General features: G+C 39.7%; 2 protein-coding genes across 2 annotated transcripts in view; one reads left to right on the top strand and one right to left on the bottom strand.

Annotated features, from left to right (window-relative positions):
• Positions 1–2,657: 2,657 nt before the first annotated feature.
• On the bottom strand, positions 2,658–22,373 carry vrk1 (VRK serine/threonine kinase 1). The gene is made up of 13 exons (XM_035385417.1): positions 22,229–22,373; positions 21,184–21,331; positions 17,618–17,673; positions 17,331–17,400; positions 17,031–17,118; positions 16,839–16,947; positions 16,112–16,204; positions 15,279–15,411; positions 14,264–14,384; positions 13,357–13,415; positions 11,467–11,639; positions 4,113–4,206; positions 2,658–3,953 (listed from the first exon to the last, which is right to left on the bottom strand). The coding sequence occupies exons 2-13, from the start codon at positions 21,329–21,331 to the stop codon at positions 3,835–3,837; spliced, it is 1,263 nt and encodes a 420-aa protein (XP_035241308.1). The 5' UTR covers positions 22,229–22,373; the 3' UTR covers positions 2,658–3,834.
• si:dkey-288a3.2 (protein phosphatase 1 regulatory subunit 37) overlaps positions 21,302–24,019 on the top strand; it is a 44,765-nt gene continuing 42,047 nt past the window's right edge. Inside the window, exons 1-2 of the mRNA XM_035385403.1 lie at positions 21,302–22,001; positions 22,323–22,388. The gene's annotated coding sequence lies outside the window, so the exon portion shown is untranslated. The remainder of the gene's footprint in view (positions 22,002–22,322; positions 22,389–24,019) is intronic.

The following is a 24,019-nucleotide window of genomic DNA, read 5'->3' as shown; positions in this document are numbered from 1 at the left end:
GACTCTCTCCATGTACCAGATATGTGTCGATGTCACATTAATTAAGACCGCAGCCAGTTCGCTCCCTCCGCGATGTCAACGACGGTCGTCTCGCCCGTGTTTGGCGGTCCCCGCCTGTCCAGATGGAGACCGCCTTCATACGCGGTGTGCAGGGACGGTTAGCGTGGACAAACGCGTGAGGGCACACAAGCGCGTACACAGCCGACCGCCGATAAACTTGTCTTCTTGATGACCGCTAAATCCACCAATGCCACCAGGGGCAAATCAAATTAAAGTCTCTCAATCTGGCCCGTGGACTTGGTTTGGCAGGTTTTGACTTGGAGAGGTCTGACCCCCCGAGGACGAGAAGTCGCTCCTCCGCGGTTTCTCAAACGCGCCAATATGGCGGAAACTACCGACCGACCGACCGCCGCCCTAAAGAGAAAGAAAGAGGGAAAAAAACTAGGGCCCCAAACTTGTTTATTTCCATGTTTTTCTACTGTTTCACCTAAAACAGAAATTAAATGTGTATCTACATTTTATCAGGTCTGGTATCGCCTTTGAAAATAGTAGGTAGTGGAGTGTTTAACATTCTCTTGTCAAGCGTCCCCCTGCTGCGACAATAAATGCCTGTCCAGTTTTGTTCGCAGCGGCGCTCACAGATTAGAAACAGCGGGAGGACTGTGTAGTGTGAATACAATACCGATAAGAACGCATGTCTCGGCCCCACCGCTCCGCCGCTTCTTGCAATGTGAGAACCTGCTGTTTTCTAATATTTACACACAACTAGAATCACAAATGCACCATAACTGAATTGAAAAAGGCTTTCTTTTCCCCCCACCTAAAATCCCCTGTTTTGTGGGAGAGAATAAATAAGAACATAATAACAGTGAAATTTATGTTACTTCCATTCTCGTCTCAAAACTCCCAGAGAATGGGCATAGAAAATGGCACAAGTTTTAAGAAAGAAAGAAAAGAAGAAGAAAAAAAAAAAGCAGAAAGTACAACTCCACTTCCTGTGGGATTACATTATGAGACGGAAACACAAGCCAGCAGGTGGAAATTAGCCTCACTTAAAGATTGCACTTCTTGCTCCGCTGTGAATTTAGGTATTACTAAAGATTTCCACAAGTTTTCCAATACGGAAGAAAAATATAAAAAGTCTGATGTTTACGTCCCACAGAACAAACTTAAAGAAAACCTTTTTAAAAAAACTAAAAGTACGCATATAACATGAAATGTCCCAAGCTGCTTCAACTGCATATGTTCTTGTTTCAGCCCAGCAAGAATTTGAAGTCTGTTCAAGGCACAATTACTTTCATCTGTTCTACAGTACTGAATGTCTGACATCCATTAAAACGTGAATAGCAGTTTTCTGCTGTACTGTTATTACAGGAGAAATCAGATCACTATGCCAGGTGGAAGATTCAGCAGTGCTCTTGATCATGGTACTCTTTTTTTTCCAGACAAAAGAAATCTGTCTGCACTGAAGTAAACTTGCTTAAGTGCTTCACGTTCGCTTAAATACTAAATGTGTATGAAACAAATTCATTTTGTATGCAAATAACAATGTTAACAGATTTGAAATATTAGGCTAATTGAAATTAAAATATTCCTACACTTCCTAATATTCCTTTCACTGGTAGCTAGGTTGCTTAGAAAACAGATTATGCACCTCTCTATCACCTTTCCAACAAAATACCAAGAGTGTATTTTAGTTTTTCAGGCCAAGTTCAAACCTATAGGATTTTGCATGCGAATGGCCAGATCATTCGCTCATTCAGAGCGCACAGAGGGCATATGAACTCCGTAATGCTGAGGGAAAAACAAAATCTTTACAATCAATCATATTCAGGGATTTATCTTCAAAAGGCAGATACTCAATAACAGTGCAAGCTCACATGTTAAACAATAGCCATTTGAGAAGAAGGAACAATAGAAGAGGTTCATCTTTCTTATATGGACAAATTCTACTGATTTCCTTCAAATTCAAAATGTTGAGATGAATTGTAAAAATGTCACTGCCAAGAGCTGAACCCGGAAACGTTGCTGTAATTTTGCGGCTGAAGCCGCCGCCTGCGGCGCTACGGAAACCGGGCCGAAGGCAAGCCGCCGCGGCGCTCGCTGCCGGGAGAGAAAGTCACCGTAGCGCCGGCCGGAGCCCGAGCCCGAGCCCGGGAGCGAGAGTGAAACTTATAGCGAGCGCCGGATAAAAAAAAAAACGCGGGTCAATCAATGGCCACAGCCGGGCGCGTCAAGCGGCGAGCCGCCCGAGAGAGAGAGGCGCAGGAAACAGGTGGCACTGTGGTGTTTAAGCGCCGTTCCCCCCCTTTCCGCAATCATTATGTACTACTGCCCCCTGCTGAGGAGCGATGGCTACGGGCGTCCAGGTCAGGGCCGGCGAGGGGGAAGAGCGCCGAGCGCGGGGGTGCACTTACGTGCTGCTGCATCAATCCATTCCACGGCCGCCGACAGGCTCCTGCGGCTCGCTGCAGAAACACATTAAGAGGAACATCTTCCTCCGCGCCGCTCTTATTGGGAGACTTGAGCGCTCCGGAGCTAAAGGGCTCTCGCTCCAACAGCAAGATAAAACACGCGGAGCTCAACGGGAAAGGAAAGGGTGAAGAAATAAAATACATTTTAATTAAAAAAATAATAAAAATGAATAAACTAGATTGAAAGGCTAGATTGAAAGTATTTTATTTTAAATCACACATCAGCTGATTAACAAAATGAGTTGGTGCACAACTTTCAGAGGAACACACCCAACGATAAACATTTCAAACCTTTGTGAACAAGCCTTCTTGTCATAATCCTGAAATATACATCGAAGTGTTTGACAAAAAGAAAATGTTTCGGGCCATAGTTGACTAATCTCTTGATTTATGCACATTACTTGCTTTGACCGTGAATACACCCCCATCAAATTTACACGCTGAGGTTTGACAAACTGTTCTAATTTGTGAGTAATGTTTTCACAAATTATGTCTGTTAATTTGGATTCAGCACATGAGTATTAATTACTTTTCCTCTGGATGAATTTGGAAACATTGAGGAATTTGGCACGAGTTGTCAGCCTGGTTCAAGGCAGTGTCAAACACACAGATGAACTGGAATCTGATGACTAACACTCATCACCGATTTTGGCTAATTTGGGTCTACCATTCTAATGCAGAAACAGAAAACCATACTTAATTCAGCTTCCTTTACTATTTATTGATCTATTTATTGATCTCAGGATCACATTATAAAAACACAAAGAAAACAGTAAAGTTGGTATATAAGGCAAGCATCACATCATTCATCTTGAGTTTTAATGACCGAATTGCTTAAGCAGGTATTTTCGACAGGGGGGAGCCACTGGGTGAAGGGCGACAGACCCAAACGCTTCTTTGTCTGCTTTTTGATCAAGTACCGAAAGAGCTACAGCACGAGGCGCAGACCTGAAGCCTGGCTCAGCGGCACCTGCAACATGTCTGCCGGCTTGGGCGCGGGCATCAAAGCCCGCCCGCTCCTCCCCGAGACGAGGGAACGGGGGGGCGCATGACTGCTTTCATGCAAAACAAGAGAAGCGTACGGCGAGGGGAAGGAGCGGGAAAAGGATTCCACGTCGGCGCAAAGCAATCCCCACCGGCTTTCCTTCCACGCCGATATCCAGCCGGCACGGGAGAGAAAGAACCTGCCATTCTGAGGATCTTTAAGTTATTTATTATTTTATGGAAAGGCTACAGCTAAGAACGAGCTGTCTGAAGTATATAAAAAAGTTAAAAAGAAAAAAGGAACAAACACCAAAGGAACGTACTAAAAACAAACAAGAGAAAGTGTGGTCCAAACTAGCAGTGCCAAATTTTGCCCTCAGGCATTCTTCTTTGGCCTGCCTCTACCCCTTTTCAGTTTCAAACCTGGAGAGGTCTGAGTCCCCATTTCCACACGACCCTTCTGAGGAGAAGCCTTCTTCTGGACCCTCTTTCCCACTGCGGGACAGCAATTAAATAGCACATTAAGAATTTGATGAGTAAGACAATGGATTTCCTCAAGCCTTAACCAAGACCATGTGCTATAGTACCAACCATGTTGACAACCTTTTTAGCAAGTGACACACACATTCTTCCAAGCAGCTACAAAAGCCTCACCTTTCTTCTCGCGGGCTGGTTTTCTTTTTGCAGGAGTGCCGTCAGTTTCATCGGATTCCCCATTGGCCTCCCCTAACTTCCTTTTAGCAGCCTTCTACAACACAGTCATAAAAAGGAGAGGGAAATTCACTTCATGTGTCCAGACATGAAAGTTTAGTTTTTTATACAACACTGCATTTGGCCAACCAATATTTTAAATAATTTGACGGACTGTTGATAAGAAGAATCACACTAATAAAACCACACACATGCACAAGTACATGTAAGTGCACACACACAGTTTGATATTTACAGTCAACAGTCAGTGAAACTGTGTAACTGAATTCCTAACTGGTGTAATTCCTAGCTAGTACTTTTGCTGTTTTGTACAAGTAAAATTATTTAGACCGAAAACCATGTAACTACATTCAAGCAACAATGTTGCTAGCTTTCCTAAAAGAATTTGGCAAGCTAGTTTCATTAAATTGTTTTTGAGAAACAAACATAGGTAGATAACCGGTAAGCTAGCAAACCTGAAGAGAACATACGCAAACTTTAGAATTTTAATTAGGTAGAAGGCATTACTGCATCAGAGTAAAAATAGGTAGTTATGTAAAATCTAATACTTGTTTTAAAAAGAATGTAAACACATGTCAAACTAAGTATGGGAACAACAGATGTTTATCAATATACTATGGCAACAATAGGAATAAAAAAGCCCCATATAGTATTACTTCCCCTATTCCATCTTAACCCATGTGGTTCCGTATTGTAATTTTATATCCTGATACAATGTAGTACATGCTGCACTATTGTAACTGTATGGAAGCCTGTATCACATAAACCTATACCTTTGGAGGAACACAAATGCGACTGGCTTCGGGAAGAAGGGTGACGCTCATTATGTGGAACACCACAGACTCATTCTGCAGAGGGCTTGTGCAAAGTGAAGTCAGGAGCTTATTACACATACTCTGCTACATTCATCTCTTCACCAGAAATCCTTCCTTCTGCAAAATATGCTGCAGCACTCTACATGCAGAGGACAGCTATTGTGCTCTCAAGTTCCAATTAGGAGTGGGAAAGTAATATTTCCCAGTATGATAACCATACTGAACAACATCACAATTATCAAAATATCTCAAGTCCTCTTACAAAAAAATTAATCACAAGTAAAAAATAATAGCAGCAGTAGAGGCAGTAAACTGTATTTTGATTAAAAGCGTGTCAGTGATACTACAAATAGCCTCTACAACTTATATTTCAGACTCTCAGAATAGTTTTTCTAATTTAGATGCAAATGTACAAATTCCAAATAGTTAATTGTTCTACTGGTTAACTATTATCTTACACAGTTGGGTATATTTTATAGGAGTCCGATACAATAGGCCAATCTACACGAGCAAAATGGCAAATGTTATTTCACAGGGTTCATTTGTCTATAACACCGAGGTGCTAGGCTTATTCCACCATCAGGATGCTGCCTCAAAGTGCAGAAAGACCTCTTCTGCATTGGTTTATTTTCAGTTTACCCATTCACTGTTCTGCATTTCCTACCTTAATGACCGACAAAGTCAACAAGGAAAAAATGAAGGTAAGAAGAGAGGTGTTTTAAAACAAATGCAATCCCCATCTGTATGCACAAGCAGGCACTGCTCCTAAATGACTTAGATCTTAGTGGCACATGGAATTCTTCCATCGTACCCATGAAATCAGTCGGAATTTCATCACAATGAACTACCAGGTAGCTGTTAAGTCCAGGTCTTATTGCAATGTTGCAATGCTGCAATGTTGCATATCTCAGTTTCATACCTGCATGCTTTTGGTGAAAAAATGCTGCTGTCTAATGAAGTATTACCATAGTGATAAACTAATATAAAAGTACCGGAATGCCAAAAATTAAATGTCATAATCCAAGTTAACTTTCTCAAGTCTTTATTTCCATTTTTCTCCCCAATGTGCCCAACTGTATTATATGCAGTCTTAGTCATGCTGCAATCCCTGAAGCCGGTAGAAGACAACAGAACGAACGCACACTCTCATCTGAAACACGTGATGCCACCAGCTGCTTCTTTTCACACCGCCGTCCACCAGCCAAGCTTTGCACAGAGATGAGTCAAAGGAAGACACTTGGTGTGTAGCATTGGTAAGCAAGTGGCGGGCGCCTGACTGACCAGCGGGAGTTTGCCGTGTGAATCCCAGTCGACTAAACCCTCCACAGCCCTGGGCAGATGCGATTGCCAATCGTGTCGCCCTGTGGAGCTACCAGCCATAGCCGCCACTGGCATGGTCAGGATTCGATCCCGGACTTAACCAGACGAGGCAGTTAACTAAATAATTCAACTGTAGAACAATGTTCAAAATGCACCAAATGTGCTATACAAAAATGCAGGTTGTTGATAAAGAAGATGCCCAATGTGCTTCAAGCCAGCTAAATAAAGAGGACCGGATAGGTGTTTAACCAGGACGGCCAGGACAGACAGGCTGTTGAGTTACCGACCCAGAGAAGATTCTTTCTTTTCCTTTTCTTTCTTTTTTTAAACCGTCAGAAAAGCACAAAAACCTGAGCACCTCGGTAATGAGCCAGAAAGGGAGTCTCACAGATACACAGGCAGATTAAATGACCTACTTCAGTTCTGGCCTTCAGCACTGCATTTATCACTTTCAAAATTATACAAACTGCCCTTGTTAACCATTATACATGTTCACTTAAATTTCTGGTTTGAATCTCCCCTTTCATTTAAACTGCAATACATTCAATAACGTTACTGATACTGTTCATAGGCGGTGGGCAAGACATATTCGGTTGTAATTTAAAGCATGTATGGGCAAACGGGAGCCCAAATACAGAAGACTGCTGAGCGAGTCAGTACACAGAGTGCTGAGGGAAGCACCATGTAAGGCATTACCTCTCACCAGACGAAGGGACATTTGTATGTACAGTCAATGCTAAACTGGGGCTCCCAGGTGATGCATCCAGCTAAAGCGATAGCTGTAAGCGCGGCGCCGGGCCCCACGGTCCAGCTTAAACCCTGACTGCGCTAACACAGACTGCGGCTGGGAGCCCCTGGGACGATCGCCCACAGCGCCTTCCAGGGAGGGCCAGGCCTCTCTGTGTGAGGCAACAGTGACTCCTTTGGTCAACTGGGCACCTGCAGTCTGCGTGGGCCAGCTGCACACGTTGTGCAGTCCGTACAGTACAGTGCAGTTCAGCTGGGAGATTACAGGTATTAAGTGGGAACTGGCTCCACACGTTTCTGAGGCTACGCCTGCTAGCACAGACCCTCTGCAGGGATGGGACGGGCCTGCAGGGGTGACTGTCCACTCTAGAGTGGGAACTAAAGGAAAGGGAAATAAAATGCCTTTGTAGTTGTTCCCTACAAAAAAGTTAAATGAACAAATAAACCAATGAATAAAAAGTAAATTAAATGAAAACAAATAAACTGAAATTAAATGTTCTTCAGGGAACAAAATATTTGTAATGAAACAAATGCTAATCATAATTATTCTCTGATATCAAGTCAAATGGTAAAAAAAAACACTGCATTACTGTCAAATGATTTAAAAAAAAAGGAAAATATGTTAGTGGAATCCATTTCTTTGTTCTTTTTTTTTTTTAGTAAAGAGAAGGTTAGGTTTTCATTGACATCATTACACATGACACTGTACAATGGGCATCATTCACAAAACTGTTCAATTCTTCTTACTTTTGTTAAAATAATTTCCAACATGAAATACGTGCAGACATTTTTTGTGCATATGCCAGGTGTATCAGATGATGAATACCCAATTGTTCGTAAATTCGGTGTGATTAGCATCATGAAACACCAAATGAATGACATGCTCCCAACCAGATTATTATTGCAAACTTAAGACAAAAACTAGGCATGAGCATTTGGAAAAAACTATAACAAAAACTAGCAAACCCCATCTTAAAACCAAAATTAAACTGAAATTGAAATCAAAACAGAAAACTAAACATTAAAAACTAGTGAAAGATTTGAGCTGACTACATACATTTGGCCATTTGAAAACCTTTACAGAAGGAATCCAGCTAAAATGCCTTCTTTAGAGTCAGTGGAGCTACATCCAATGTGGATTTTAACAATGAGAATTCCAATCCTCTCATATATACTTGATTTCACACAGCAGACTTGAAGCCTTGGCTGATGAATGTTGATTCAGCATGGTACTGGTATTCAAATATTCAAGTAACAACTCCAAAACTGTTCTAGTCTTCAGACAGTAAAGTGATTACTATTCACAGTCAAACAAAATTGTGGACTGACTCAAATTCTTAACACAAAATAGTTCAACACCATTTCCTGGAATGGGCATCACCTGACTACAGAGTTCCCATGTTTGCAGCACATCAATGATCAGGCAACATACAAAATCACTATATCATCATTTAGTTACAGGTATCGTTATAGGAAACATTTTTCAAGAAATGTGGCCGCCATCTATATACGCACACACTTGTCACCAAAACAGTGGTAAATATTTTCTATTTTGGCCTTCACAAAAAAATAATAAATGTATCTACTTTTGAAAAGAGAACTATAAATTAAAATTTTAAAACTGGCTTTCTATTAAATTGAATCCAGCGGGTCAACGCATTTCATTTAACCATAAATTCGCAGATGATAATGACAGCATTGGCTTTCTCGATTTCATAATCAATTCTATGAAACATAATTTGTTGTTTCAGTAGAAACAGGCAGAAAGGAGAATAATTCTGACAATGAAATCATCCTTTGAGATGACGAGGAAGATGCACTTAATGACAGCAATCAAATCCTCTCTCGCTCTCTTTCCAATTCCTCCTCTCCTCGACTACATAATGAACACCCCCCCCCCCCCACCCCCCCTCTCTGACTTGAACTATCACGGTTACTTCTTTTTCCTGCTCTCCTCTCCCTTCCATTTTGCCAATTGCTGCCTCATGATTACCATCCAGACCCTGCTGAGCTGAACAGATTGGCTCGATAATTACATACAATAACTGCAGTGGGCAGGTAACCCTCAGCTGGCACGGGGCAGCTCCCCGGTGGCACCTTCCATATGCAAACTGCATTGTGGGAGTGCGGCGAGTCCGTCCCTCCGTGCCGCCGCGCGGCTCGCTGATTGCCGGCCCGCGCCGACTCCAAGGTTACCGTGTCAGCAAATTTGTGATACATTAGCAGGGAATAAACACAGACACTCAGACCTGTCGCAGAGCAGGGAGGAGGAAGAAAAGGAAGAAAATATCCAGGAGGACGAAACCGGCCCGCTGTTTGGTGGAGGGGAGCCATTGCTGCTTGCGTTCTGTTTGGGATTTTGCCATTGGGTACTTGAATTTCAGCTTTTAATAAATATGTATTTTAACTGACGCTCGACTCATTTCTGCATTTTTGGTTTGGATTAATAGTTTCTCTATCAATCACAGAATACTACATGAGGTTTTCCAAACACATGAACTGAGAAATTTTATTCTTTGTGGTCACGGTAAAGATCTCTATAATGAATAAAAGGTCTTTACGGTAAATAAAAAGCATAGGTTTAATGTCATAACAATAGCAGAATAATCTCCCACTTTTTCCCTTTAACTTCATTCCTACCCCCCCCCCCCCCCCACCCCACCCCAATAACTATGAATAAATATTTCAGTAAGAATTGATTGCAAAGCACGTAAAACCACAAAACAATATGGGACACAGGTCCTGCCACTGTCCTTTCCTTTAGATATGTTCTAAGGACGATCTCTTGTCGCCGCACTAGTACACTGGACTTGGGAGCATGGATTCACTTCAAGGTGTTCACCGCAGAATTTCAAATTCTGATCGAAATCATGATGCTCAACACCATGTTAGACTTCTGCGCAGCTGTATGGCGGAGTTACTCCGTACGTCCCCTTTTCTGATTTATAATACTGAGCAAGCAGTGAAATGCCAGCCAATTGCAAAGAAAACACTTTCAGCTAGCTAGACGAACACTGGCCACTTTATTCTTTTCCATCAACAGAAAAATAAGAGAAGTAACAAAAATCTATGAAATAGGAAAGAAGTGCATTAGATACCTAATTAAAACATATACATAATAATAAAAACTGCAACTAGATGCACTGAGCATTATAAATGTTGCTAAAAGGGGACAAGCAAAGGGGAAAAAGGACACCCGTTATCCATTTGGTTGATAAATCCCAGCTGTGGGTGGACAACAGCAGACAACAACAGTCTCTGTTTAAATACTCAAAGAACAGAACCTGCCATCTGCAGCAGTAACCTTTGCAGGCACACAACCTCAAAGGCCAAATGCGTAGTTCACATACATTTCCTTAATATCGGTTCATTTTGCAGGACACAGTATCTCCATTCTTTTCCTGTCATCTGAAGTCCACCTGCTGCTGCTTGAGCAATTTTTAAAAAAATTATTTGTAGGAGAGGCAAATACCGGTCAAGATGCTTTATTCAGCTTCCCCTAGGAAAAAGAGATATTCTCAAGAGATAATTCCCTAAGATTGACAGACTTTCTGAATAGTTTCCCATTTTGTTACAGCATGACATTCCAAAAAATGTTCATGCTCTGGGAATATTCTAATGTCACATGCTACAAGATGGACATTTCCTGCAAATTCAGACAGAACAAAATCTAAATTATCTAGAAATACAAATAAAGTGCCAACTTAAAGCTTTCCGTCAAATTTCCCTTCTACCAAACAAACCAAAAACAATACCCAATGTCTAACACATATGCACAGACACACACACACACACACACACACACACACACACACAGACTCACGCACATGCACGCACACATACTTTTAAGGACAAGCGGAGGTTTGTTTTCTGGGTAAGCAAATTAATCAAGCAATAAAGCACAACCGTGAACTAATCACCGACCAAAGTTTGACATGTGCATCCCTGTCACATCAGTGAAAACTGACCAGAGCACAGAAGCATCCATTAATAACTTAAATAGCTCTTATTATTGAGGAAATTGATGACCCAGCAATAAAATACCTACAGGGAGCACATGGAACATTAAAAATAATTTACGCGATTAAATTATTAAAACACTAAATTACAAAATCTAATTTCATAAAACTGGGATGACAGTCACTGTATTATTGTTACCGCAAACATGATTTATGCATTTTTAAGAGACACTGCTAAGATGGTTACAAGTAATAAGCACAAGTACACCAGTAAATCCACATTGGCAGTCACTTAAAAGTAGTTTTCATGACCTATTCCAAAAATAAATAAATAAATAAATAAATGAATGAATAAATAAATAAAGGGGGACCTCAACTAAATTTGGGGTACGGCCCAGTAATGGACATAACTGACCTGAACACAGACAGTTGTGTTACGTTAGGTTGGGTTCTGACCTTTGCCGAGGATGGGCCAGCTCCATTGACCTGTATGGAGAAGTCCAGCTTGTCATCATCAGTGGCGCCGAAAGACTTGAGCCCCGCCTCCAGGATGCGGCGCAGCTTCTGATATGCTGGCTTGTCCGTGTACTCCAGCGAATTCACCTCCTCCATGAACTTCACCATTTCTTCTAGTATTCAGATGAGAAAATGTTTCTTACAAAACTTGCTTTTTAATTTTTTCAACAAAACCAGCAAGGTGAATGCGCTAAAGTAGTAAATACAGGGGTATCTCCATGTCATTTCTGAAAAAAAAGATGATTTTGAGGTCAAGAAGGAAAGACACTACTGACCCCAACACATGGACTGTTTTCTCCCACTTCTCTGCTAAAAATGTTCTGTTTACCATACCATCAGAATAGCCACACCAACAGAATCAGATGTGCTGGCCGTGATAACAGCGTCACTTTGCATGAACTCATTGCTCCGATGTCCAGTGTATGTACTAGAAAGGAGCCTGAAGATACATTTCTTTCATTCTGCAGCACTGCTGTCACATATCTTATAATCTGCCACGATGTCAGCATCATTCAAGAGTTAGACGTCAGCTTGTTCACTGACTGCTTTGATTTTACTCAACTTTGAACGCTACTCAGCTTTGATTGAATAAAGTCTGATGTCCAAAAAGGTGGCACACGCCGAGCTTTCAATGTGATCTGCTACAGCTAATAAGAGGCACAATAAGAAAAAAAAGTGGTTCTCTACATCAACAAATATATTGTGATGAAAGAACAGCTATTAAGGCAGAAAAACATCAAGTTTTTTCTGGACGGAAAAAAAAAAATACATCCGGTCTTACAATCCGCTGCACATTTCATTGTCGTTCTGCTAATAGCAAATCCAGCTAATGTGTTTTTCCCCCTCGTTCTTTTAAATGCATAAACCTGTATGAAACCGCTACAGTGTCCCAAAAAGTTAAAGTGAAAAGTTTGGTGGGAAATTAGCATAGCGCTAATGAATTAGCGCTCATTATCGGTGAATCAACAGGTTTGTGCTCATTATGGGGAGAAAGGGCTCTCCAAACTGTTTGTGAGGCAGATCAGGAAGTGCTTCAGTTCAATTACCACTTGGATTGTAAACAGACTGGGTAGCGTTTCAGGAATCACAGGTGTTTTCAAGGACCTCTGTGTGCCTGTCGAACGGTGAGCAACAGTCTCCCAGGACGACGCCGAAAGCATTAGGATATATTTTGTTGATCTAGTCTCATCTGAATTACTCCAAAAGTGAAATTACAACCGTTATCATACCATAAAACAATACATTTGCGCAGCAACTTAATTTAGCTTAGAAAAACAGCCATTTTTATGGAAATGTTTGGGGTTCCAATCTAGTAAATCACATTTTTATACCGTTTTCCTGAATACATTTACAATGGTGTATCTGCACACTTCAGCCTGATTCAAGGCATCGTATTACCTGGATGTTTGCTTGTCACAGTATTGCAGTAGTGGTTCAAACTTCAGAAGAAAAATGAGCCAGAAAGTCCTCTTACTTTCTACATTTGTGCCATTTCAGACACCAACTAACAAAAGCAAGCACAGTACAACTTTTGAAAGATATTTGTGTGTACCATTTAAAATCTGCAATTTCCTCAAATGAAAATAGGAAACTATCCTAGTTTGACAACATTATCAGTTTTAACCATTACCTTACATGTTCAATATCAGTGCCTCCATTCAGCCAAATATAAAAATAGTGTTTATGTTGAAAGATGTAGGACAAATATAATTTTAACCTGCTACACTGTGAATAACTAGAAATGGTATTAAAATCTTTCCACATAATTATTCTGGTACCATCTGCTAATTTATCAAATTCACGATTAATACTATCATACGTTGGTCTTACCTGGTTTCTTTTCCGACGGGAAACACTTTAACATGAATTCTGAGATGTTGCCTCTGCATCTTCAAAAGGAACAACGAGAAGTTAAAAATTTGAAGACAAATCTTGAGTCACTTCATTTGTTTTTATAACCATATTCAGTTTATGTTGTCATTTGTCCTTCCGGTCATACAAATACAAATCCAAAGACAGTACATTTGCAGATATAATAATTACTCAACCAGTAACAACAAGCCAGTGACAAAAATACACTTTCTACATCTTTGCATTTTGCTCACTGGATATCAAACATTGCTGATCCAAATAATGTGTCACTCTGCATCTTATTTAAAATATAAACAAAAAAAATGTTGTCACTGCAATGTAAAGGACAACGTAAATCAAGACAAAAACACTAAATTTAGATTTTTGGTTTAATTTGGCCTTTAAGGAAAGATACAGACATTTACTTCTGTTTCACCTAATATGGAGACATACTGTAGAACCACATTAAAAAAAGAAATAAATAACAAGGTTAATTATATGGTTTCCAAGGCACACAATTTACAGGACTATTCTTCACAGAGTAACAGCAACATTTCCATACTTCTACATCAGCACAATCTATGTTCCAGTATGAACTGCTATCCTACTTTTTTAAGTAATGTCCAAATATTTTGTAATGGACATTTTTAAGTAATGTCCAATATAGCAACACTGCATGTTCTGTCATTTTATCTTTCAGACATAATGGTAGTTAATTAATTTATTTACATATTGACTTCACCAGCAAAATGGTAATTCAGGGACCAGTATTCACTTGATGTACTTTTCAACAGATAACTTTTACAAAAAGACAATTTTTTGTGTTTCTTGGCTTGGCCTCATCTCGAAACCCAACGCACTGAATTGCGCGAGGGTTAACACTCACCTGATTTTTGAATCTCGGACGTAGACAGGGTCTTGCAGCTTGTCCTCCCAGGGCAGACGCCCACAGAGCCACTGGATCATGCAGTACCCCAGGATCTCAAGGTCTGCCCTCCTGGATGGAGCTGGAGCGAGACACAAGCTGGTCTTTACCAATGGCACAGACAATGACTCGTACTGCCTTAGTGCTTAAAAACAAAATGGAGTGAAGGATCTGGATGGTCCTGAAACTGTGATGACAGCTGATCAGGTATCTGCTTGCTAGCCCTCTCACAGGGAAGTAGATTTTCAAACAACGTCTTTAATCTGAGCTGCATTTAATTTCCCATTACTAATGTGCAACTAAGCTTTATGGGAAAATGCCTCATATCCCTGATAATGTTCTGTTCTTCATTTTATCAGGGTTCGCTGATTAGGTACGAAGGTAAAACCGTATTTAAAATGTCAGACTACTCAAGCAGTTTGGTGACCAACACTTGGCTGCACGACAAATAAGCTATGTACCTTCATTGACCTGCTGGCTCATAAGATTTACACATTTCTGAGATTCTGCATGTTGGGAACTCTAGTTCAACACCAAATTCTCCTCATATCATTAGGGCAGCAAACAGACAGCAGTTATGAAACAAAACTAATTTCTCACACATGGTTTCACACCCAAGTGATACATCAGAAGGCGATAGGCAAGGATTTGAATGCCATATGTGAAAGGACTCCAATATATTTATATCCACCCATTAAATAAAGCCATTGGACAGAAAACACAGTTACATTTGTATGACAAACCAGCGTTTCTTTTCCCAAATATAACCAGATAAACTGAATGATCTGAATCCTTGGGTGAGCTACATTTGCTTTATATGTTTATCGTTACATGTTTCTCAAAACCCTTGTCCTACCCCCACAGTGTCTTATCACCTTGGCCTTCTAAAAACCCTGGAAAAACAGTGAAAGCCACATAGCACACATTATTAGCATGATTACAGGGCAGAGAAATGCGCTGATAACGGGCTACGTACACACTCCTTTGTGAGCATCGATACTGGTGAACTCGATGGTGCCGTCGTGACACCTCTTCGGGTCTTCTTTGTATTCCTTCACTGCGCCCTCCGGTGAGTACCTATAGGCCAGCCCATAATCTACTAAATAAACCTGGGTTTGCAGATAAGATAAATAAATACATGCATGCAAACACACAGACACATTCAACAGAAAGAATTAATTTCAGTATGGCTTTGCAAACGTATACACTGAGAAACACAAGTCGCTGAACACTCTCAGCGTAAAACACAGTTTTGAAAATCGCACAAATATTTCAATAACCCAAAGACGAAACACAGACTGAACCTGCTAATCCCATGAGGCCGCCTTCTAAATTGTCATTTAAAAATAGCGGTTTTAAAATGCACCACTGATACATTATTCATCTCCAAATTAATTTTGCCCCCACCCCCACCTTATTTGCTTGCGACAGCTATTTAAAGCCATTTAATCTTTTTACTCAGGATGCATTTCCCAGTGTTATTACACATTTAGGGGAAATAAGCAGTGTCAGAGGTATACATTTTATAGTATTTGTATAGTACATTATGTATTATTGTATATTAGATAGTCTTCAATCTATAAACGCAGTGGTTAGATGAATATTAACCATATAATTTGGAATGAGCAAAAAACGAAAAAATAATACATTAAAAAAAAAAGCATTATGACAAAAAATTAATGTCCCATAAAATCCTAACAATGCTGTCAATTCTCTAGGCTTGAATGCATCAACAGGTATACAGTATTTTGGACTGAACTAAAAAGCTGAGCTGTCATAGGTTTTGGCAAGCCACGGCAGGCCACTGACCTCGTTAGGGTTCTTGTAGGAAAGAAGAAGGTTAGAGGCTTTGATGTCCGCGTGCACATACTCATGCTCATGGATGTACTCCAGAATATCAATCTAGAAGAAAAAAAAAAAGTTTTGTTTCTACAATATCTCAGTGCTGACTCAAAGCCTAAAATAAATACATTTACACCATGTATCAAACCATAAGATAAACAAAGTATTTTGATTATACAGAAGCTATAGCAGCCCATGGATCAAGATTTGGAAACAAAACTTCAGTTTTTAAAGAGAACTGGATAAATTTCCAAATTGCTAATTGTAAGTCATATTATTTAGCCATTCAAATTACATGTGACTAGCACACCATGTTAGACACTGGTGTCCATATAAACTAAACAAAGGAGTGTGGATTTAGGTTGAAATGTAGGTTTTTTGATATTCCAGTAAAATTGATTGTAGCACTTCCTTTTACACTGTTACTGGCCAAAAAAATCAGTTATCTATTTCTGCTCTTCTGTTTATGTGTGATACACTAAATAATATGAGGCATGTTGCAACTGCCATTTCTGTGACATCAGAAATCCAGTCAAGCTAGATATTTAATTTACACCCGTTCTTGGGCAGACAACTGAATGCACGGAGAAACATTAGGAGAGAAACACAGTCAACAATGCCAACAGGATAACCAAGCGAAATAAATAGGAATCCACCCCTCCCAAAAGAACAACGGTCTGTGCGATGAACTCACCAGCCTCAGGCCAAGCTGAAGAACTAGTTTTCGGGGAAATTTCTTGTTGCTTTGCTCAAACATCTTCTGCAGATCTGTTCCGAAGCGGTCCATGACCATGAATCTATACCTGTGAAAGGACATTAACAAAGTGAAATATTTGAGCAAGACTACGAGGGCCTTGACCTACTGACCCAAGAAACAAAATGTCACCTCTTTCCTGCTTTCTCATGGAGTCCTGAGCCCCAGTACTTCGGCACTCCCAAGTACTTCAACTTATTGGACTTGATCCAACTCTGAACTGAAACACGACATAAAATTAGTTACTAACATCATAGCATCATAGCTCCTAAACTCTCCAAATGTACTCCTAAATTATTTTTGCAGTTAACATACATCAATTGGGAGCACTGTAGAGCGATGTTATACTGGTATTCAAAGTTCAAGTTTAAGATTTTTTTTCTTCCTGTTGATAATAGACATTACTGTCAAAGCTGAGTTTGTATTACATACTTAAATCTGGTTTGGCTGCCCTCATATAAAACTTCAGCTCAGAGAAGAGAGGACCATTGTCACTTGGCTCCTGAACAAAAAAAGAGAGGGTTGGGAAAGGGGGGAAAAAAAAAACAATTTATGTCAACAGATTAACAGATGGAGCCCCACAAGTACTGTTGGCTCACAGAATTCTTAGATTTATCTGTAAATTCAGAGAGGCAATTTAAGTTAATTCATAAATTTCATAATAAAGAAATAGAATTACTGTAATAGTTCCAAAAACAGGCATAGTACTGTTCTCTTACCACTTTGATGACATATGGAGCAGTGGTTTCTACTGTTCCAGGCGAATCTTCCTTTGCTAAAAAAGAACAGTGTGAATTGTCAGTGCTTCCAGCATTCCTAAAATGGCTATTCAGTCTGTAAATAATTTTGTGATCTGAAATCCAGGCCCAAAAAAATATCTATGCTGACATGTTTTTTTTTTTTTTTTTTTTTTTTAACGTGTGTTAAAAAACAAATGTTCAAATCTAAAAAAAAATACACCCCTTGGAGAATATCTAGAAGCCCTCTGACATCAAGTTTGTTAGGCCCCTGATATGTTATAGGCTATCCAACATGCCACAACTTTCACAGCCAAAACAGATGACATATAGTGAGCTCCATAATGTTCGAACAAAATTCACGAATAACGAACTGAGATTCACAGCCTGAGAAAACTGCACAGGAGAGAAGGGGAGAGAAGGGTCGCTGACATTTCTATCACAGGCTGGCTGCCACCGGGATGGAGACAAAAGGTATTGCTTATAATTGCTGCTTATTAATGCTTAACTTTGTAATAAACAAATGAAGCCCTTTGGTTGTTTTTTTTTGTCTTCCTGACAAGACTTTGCAGCCACTATCATGGTCTTATAATAAAAAGAACACATTGATCTCTTCAATAGTGCATATAATGTCCTCTGAAATAACAGTTTTCAAAGTACTGGCTGCAGCCCTCTAGTGCATCACAGTAGGTTACAAAGTGCATTGCAAATAAGCTTGATTTCCTTGCAAACAAGCTTAATTAAACATCTATAAATCTGACTGTCTTGGAGCATACCCACGTGTTAAAAATTGTTTACAGGCTTGGACACTATACTCCATAATGGTTTAATTTATGTGTGCATATCTTTAAAGGTCTTATAAATATATTACCAAGAAGAAAGCATGACCCAAACAACCAGAGAGAATACATGAAAGCCAGAGCAACATGTCCAATTAAGAACACAGTTCAAAAGGCTATACTAATAAATCATACATTTATGCTCATATTGTCCCCACACCAATTGACAAGAGTTCATCCAATAATGCTGGTCCAATCTTACAAAAAGAAAGGTAATTAATAATTGAAGTGTGACAAGTTATTTAAACATTGCAGCCTTTCTCTGCTTTATGCATAAGATAGACAACCATCAGACACAACACAGTTGTATTGTCATTCTGACACCCTCACATCGAACCTGGACCATGCCAGTGCCCATAGGGCAATGCGCGCGTGGCGACCGCATCGCCCAGGGAATGGGACGGATCAGTCGGACAGGGTTCTGCATTCATCGCTCCCTGGCGACCCACGCCGGTCGATTGGGAGCACGCAGATTGCACTCAAAGCCACATACGAAAGGTCCTCCTCTGACTCGTCTCTACGCGAGCTTAGCAGCAGTCTGCAGTACGTAAAAAGCAGCTGACTAGTCCACAGTGGATGTCTACACCGTGGACTCCCCATCATGTCATGTATATATATATATGTATATTTATGTATATTTGTGTATATATATATATATATATATATACACAAATATACATAAATAAAAAAAATACAGTTGTATTAAAAATCTAGATTTTCTTGCCATCATATCAATACAAAATAATTAAAATACCACATATCACTCCTGCGTTATATGAACACAGAACTGAGGGGAAACGAAAGAGTACAATGGCAATGGGTAAATGGTAAATGGACTGCATTTATATAGCGCTTTTATCCAAAGCGCTTTACAATTGATGCCTCTCATTCGCCAGAGCAGTTAGGGGTTAGGGGTTAGATGTCTTGCTCAAGGACACTTTGACACGCCCAGGACGGGGTTTGAACCGGCAACCCTCCGACTGCCAGACAATCGGTCTTACCTCCTGAGCTATGTCGCCCCATCAATCGGCATAGTGCACATTTTACATTATCAAAAAAACAGAACTATAAACAGACATATCTTGCAAATTAGTGGTCAAGCATTTGATTTCTAATTGCTGGCTTAAAATAATTAATATCTTCATACAATGACCCCTTTCTGGATCAGGTATGACTGACAGACCATTTTCAAAGCGATGGAATCAGTACAAATGATCTGATCTCGACAATACTGAGATAGGCAGGCTAGACCTCACAGCCGAGGGAAACCATTCAGTCTAGCTGGGAAGAGGAGTTTACATAATGTGTGCTGAGAAATTCTCTTGACCTCTGAGCGCTCCCGCAGCGGTGGGCCAGTAGTTCTTGAATGAGGAAGAACTTCTTCAAGGCCACTTTTTGTCTAGGACTCGGGTGTCAGTCCTGGAGGGCAACAGTGTCTGTTTATTTCCAATGTGTCTGAGCAGCAGTGATTCACTGAAGTCACTGATTGTTTAAAATAATCCCCCACACCTTGTTCTCAAGACTTTAAATGGCTCCTGATTGAAAGGAAACTACAAACACCAACAGACATTACAACCCTCCAGGACTTCAGTTTAACAACCTTGGGCAAGAACATTTAAAGGTTCCAGGACTAGCTTTCAAATGATATGTTTTTACAAGGATACAATATTGATGGTACTAAGTGTAATGGGGAAAATAATATAACATTTTCTGAATTATTTAATACCAAATGTAGCTTTAAAACCAAAATAAATCAAATTATAATTTAATCATAAATCTAGAACTTTTACATTTATTAACATATGCATGTAAGCACAGTACTTGTCCAAGTTCTCGCACAATAATTATTTCTGATGTAGCAAGTTAAAAAAATTCCTTGCTGAGTATGTACTGCAATCTAATAATACTAATACTAATAATAATATATTTCAACAATTACACAATGCATTCAGATTTAGTTATTCAATTTGAAACTCGAATACTGACACCGGATGTATGACTAGTCTACTATGTCAAGTCCTTGCTCAGGAAATTCTACTACTGTGCTCACAAAGCATTCTAATTAATTACTCTTTATAAAAAAAACCACTGGAACTCACTTCAGAAGTGAACATCATATAAAATGCACTTCAGTGTGACAACAAAAGTACTTAAAGTACAATCAAAAACAGGGCTAGCTCTTTGTTGACATATTGTTCTTCCTCGTTTTTCACTCCTTTTTGTTTTTAATGTCCACTAGAGCTTGTTACGCCTGTCCAGTCAAGACAGCTTTTCCCTGTTCTGTAGCCAGCTGAGGGAGTGCAGTCCAGCATTTGCGCTTTGAAGCATGTTCACCCCCTTATTTTAACTCCAGCTGAGCAGTGAATCCATTGCACTGAACGACTGCACTTCTTGTGAAGCTGGCACAAACATCCAACTAGCGGAGGTGCTTGTGTGCATTGAAACTTCAGTCAATTCTGCAGTCAATTCTGACAGATCAAGAAAATTACAGCCATAAAGCTACCCATTTTTATATTCGGGTAGTATGGATACTTTAATTACCTTGAACTAGTTTGCAAAACTGAATACTCTAGACTCCTGCATAGACCAAATAAATAAAGACCAATAGACCAATGTAAAATAACCCCAACTTGTTGACCATGAGACCCATAATTACAGCAAAACCTGGTGCAGGGAAAAACAACACATTGTGAAACTAACTGCACTTACCCAAGTATAACAAACCAAAGCCCCCTTGCCCAATAGGTGGGCCTAATTTCCAGCGTTTCTTTGCGGTGTCAGTCAGCACTTCTCCAACAGGAAACTCTTCTGCCAGTTTCCTCTTGGGGGGAGCCCTTGCCTTCTTTTTAGGTGGCATCTAGGCAGCATGGAGAACAGACACCATTTTGAAACCGGCTATAAGTTACAGTAGGCATATCGTTAACGTCTGGTCAAATAAATAATGCAACTTAAATAAATAAATGAATTAAAACATCACTATAGCTATAATTATACCAAAGTATATAATTAACATTTTGATAAATGTCTGACTTTTAAAGTCGGTACAAAGTATTAACTTCAGTAATATCACATTACAGCTTATTTAGCACTAATAAGACATTAGCTAACTTAGCCTGCCAAGCTACTTCCGCCAGCTGACAGAAAAGCAACTTCGTAAATGAATTCTCACAGTAAATAAGAACTAGCACTAACGTTAGCGCGAAGATGTGCGCGAATAATAATTTTATTCAACAGGCGAGCTACCTCCCACATTTCTTTATCAATAAGAATACCTACCTAGCCAACTTGGCGAACATCCAACTTTTATGACCAACTTTTATAGCTAGCTAAGTTAGCCCAGTGAGACAGCTATTTTTTATTTTCGCCTTTTCACCAGATTCAGCCATTCTGGCCTGCTGCGGTAGCTAGCAGTTACGCAGATAACGTGGATAGCTAGCTCACCATAATTTTAACGTGTTCTGCATCACATGCTGGCTTTCACCTTCTGTCGTTTGACAACAAACAATTGTACGCAACATGCAGCCAAGGTAACGTTATGGCACGTCGATCTATCATTTATATGACGAGACAGATTTTCTAGCTGTTAGCTATCACCCCATTTAATAGACAAAATAAGTTAAGGTTAACGTTAAATTAGCTGGGTAGCTAGCCGGTATTACTTGGCCTCCAGTAGCCTACCACGCTTACGGGCAACTTCCCGGTTTATTTGCTTACATTATAAATAATTGCACACTTGATCAGAATTTTACTGTACCTTTAGGTGTGTATTTGCAAGTAAAATGTGTCCTTCGTCTATATTTCTACTAATCCCCGGCCACTCTGAAATTCCCGCAATGTCCTCCTTACAGGAAATCGATTCACTACCGCCTTTGCAGTCCTAAGCCCCATTGGCCAGAAATTTGGTATGATAGAGAGTAAGTGTATATCTTCCGGGTTTTTTCAAGCTGTTTCTTGGTTTTCTGGCATTTGTAGTTTATACTCCAGTGCTAGGCTGTACTTCATTGTCCGCCATCGTTCATGTGTATTCATTGTCATTATGTGGCATGTGGCATGTGGTGGATTACTTGTATTTTGTACTTCTGTTTTCCACATTGAATCACAGTTAGAGAATCACTTACTGCACTGGCACAATTTGATCACTGATAGAAATCAGTCAGATACATGGGTGGGGGGACTGGGTTTAGGAAATTAATTTTTTAATGAATGTTTACCTTATTTATCATTTTTATATAAAAAAAGGAGGGCAGACACTCCACCATGGAATGTTTACACATTATTGAGAGAGAAGGCAGAGAGGGTTAGAGGGAAAATTCTCAGTTATTTATCATTTTTATCTCTCATTGAAATATCAAGAATTACTCAGGTAAAAGAGCAGTTAACAGCAGAATGCATTTCCAACATCATATACTTTGCTTGATAGGGCCCTGTCAGAAGATAGGAACTCTACCAGGCATCAATAGGCAGATGAAGGGGAAAGGCAGAATATAATTAGGTCATGCATCGAGGGATTCTCTACAGAGATAGAAGCTGATCTGGATGCTACTTATTCAGACCAACTAGCCAAAAGCTGATTAAAATAGAATAGTTCAGTAATAGGTGTTTAACATGAGGGGGTGAAAGGATCAAATTTTATACCTCCCTCAGGGCCAATGAGAAAACTGTGTTCGGCTTCTGCAAAATAAATAAAAAACATAAATACAATTATTATTAATAATAATAATAATAATAATAATAATAATAATAATAATAATAATAATAATAATAATGCACACACGCAAACAATGTTCTGGTCAAAATTTGATATATCATTTTTTGTGTTTTAATCCCTTTTTTATTTTAAAGAGATTGAACATCAGATGCCTTTCCTTTCTCTTGTCCTGTTGAAGGCTAATCAGCATATTGCACATAATGTATTCAATACTGACACTGCACCCGTAGGGGCAATTAACAATACTTTGAAGAGTTTGTTTGTGTCCTCATATTAATAATTAGTATTTGGTTCCTATGAACCCCTTCCCAGAACTCTCCACAGTGCATACCCTGGGCACACTTAGAGCGTTTGGTAAAGAGAGCCTTTAAAATAAGATGTGTTGTGCAAATGTACTTTATGCCTTCTTAGCTTTAGCTTCTTTTATCTGGCCATTTGATATGGAAATATTGAATTTCACATGCATGGTTGAGGACGGCCTCATAAATAATGAATACTGTGGTATCCTATGTCAGCTTTACAAAAGTGGAGAACAGAGGAAGGGACTTCAGTTTCCAGCGGCAGCAAGCTTCTTCACTGTCTCAATCGATGCAACACTTCTAAACAACTTGAACAGGAGAGGCAGTTATTGGACACAGTATTCCACAGCAGTTCTAGCATTGCAATTGCTGAGAAAAAGGCTGAATTATTTTCATAGTTATTGTTATTAGTGCAGGGTGCTCTCTTGTGTTTTAGAGAGTCACTGCACCAATTATATGAATTGGACTAAAAGGAGAATATCTGTTCCCTTGGGCAGTGGAGGGGAAGGAATGCAACATGGGATATGTGGTCAGCTAG

This window comes from Anguilla anguilla, chromosome 1 (assembly GCF_013347855.1).
Source record: "Anguilla anguilla isolate fAngAng1 chromosome 1, fAngAng1.pri, whole genome shotgun sequence".
NCBI lineage: Eukaryota > Metazoa > Chordata > Actinopteri > Anguilliformes > Anguillidae > Anguilla > Anguilla anguilla.
This window is presented reverse-complemented; position numbering and strand designations above follow the sequence as displayed.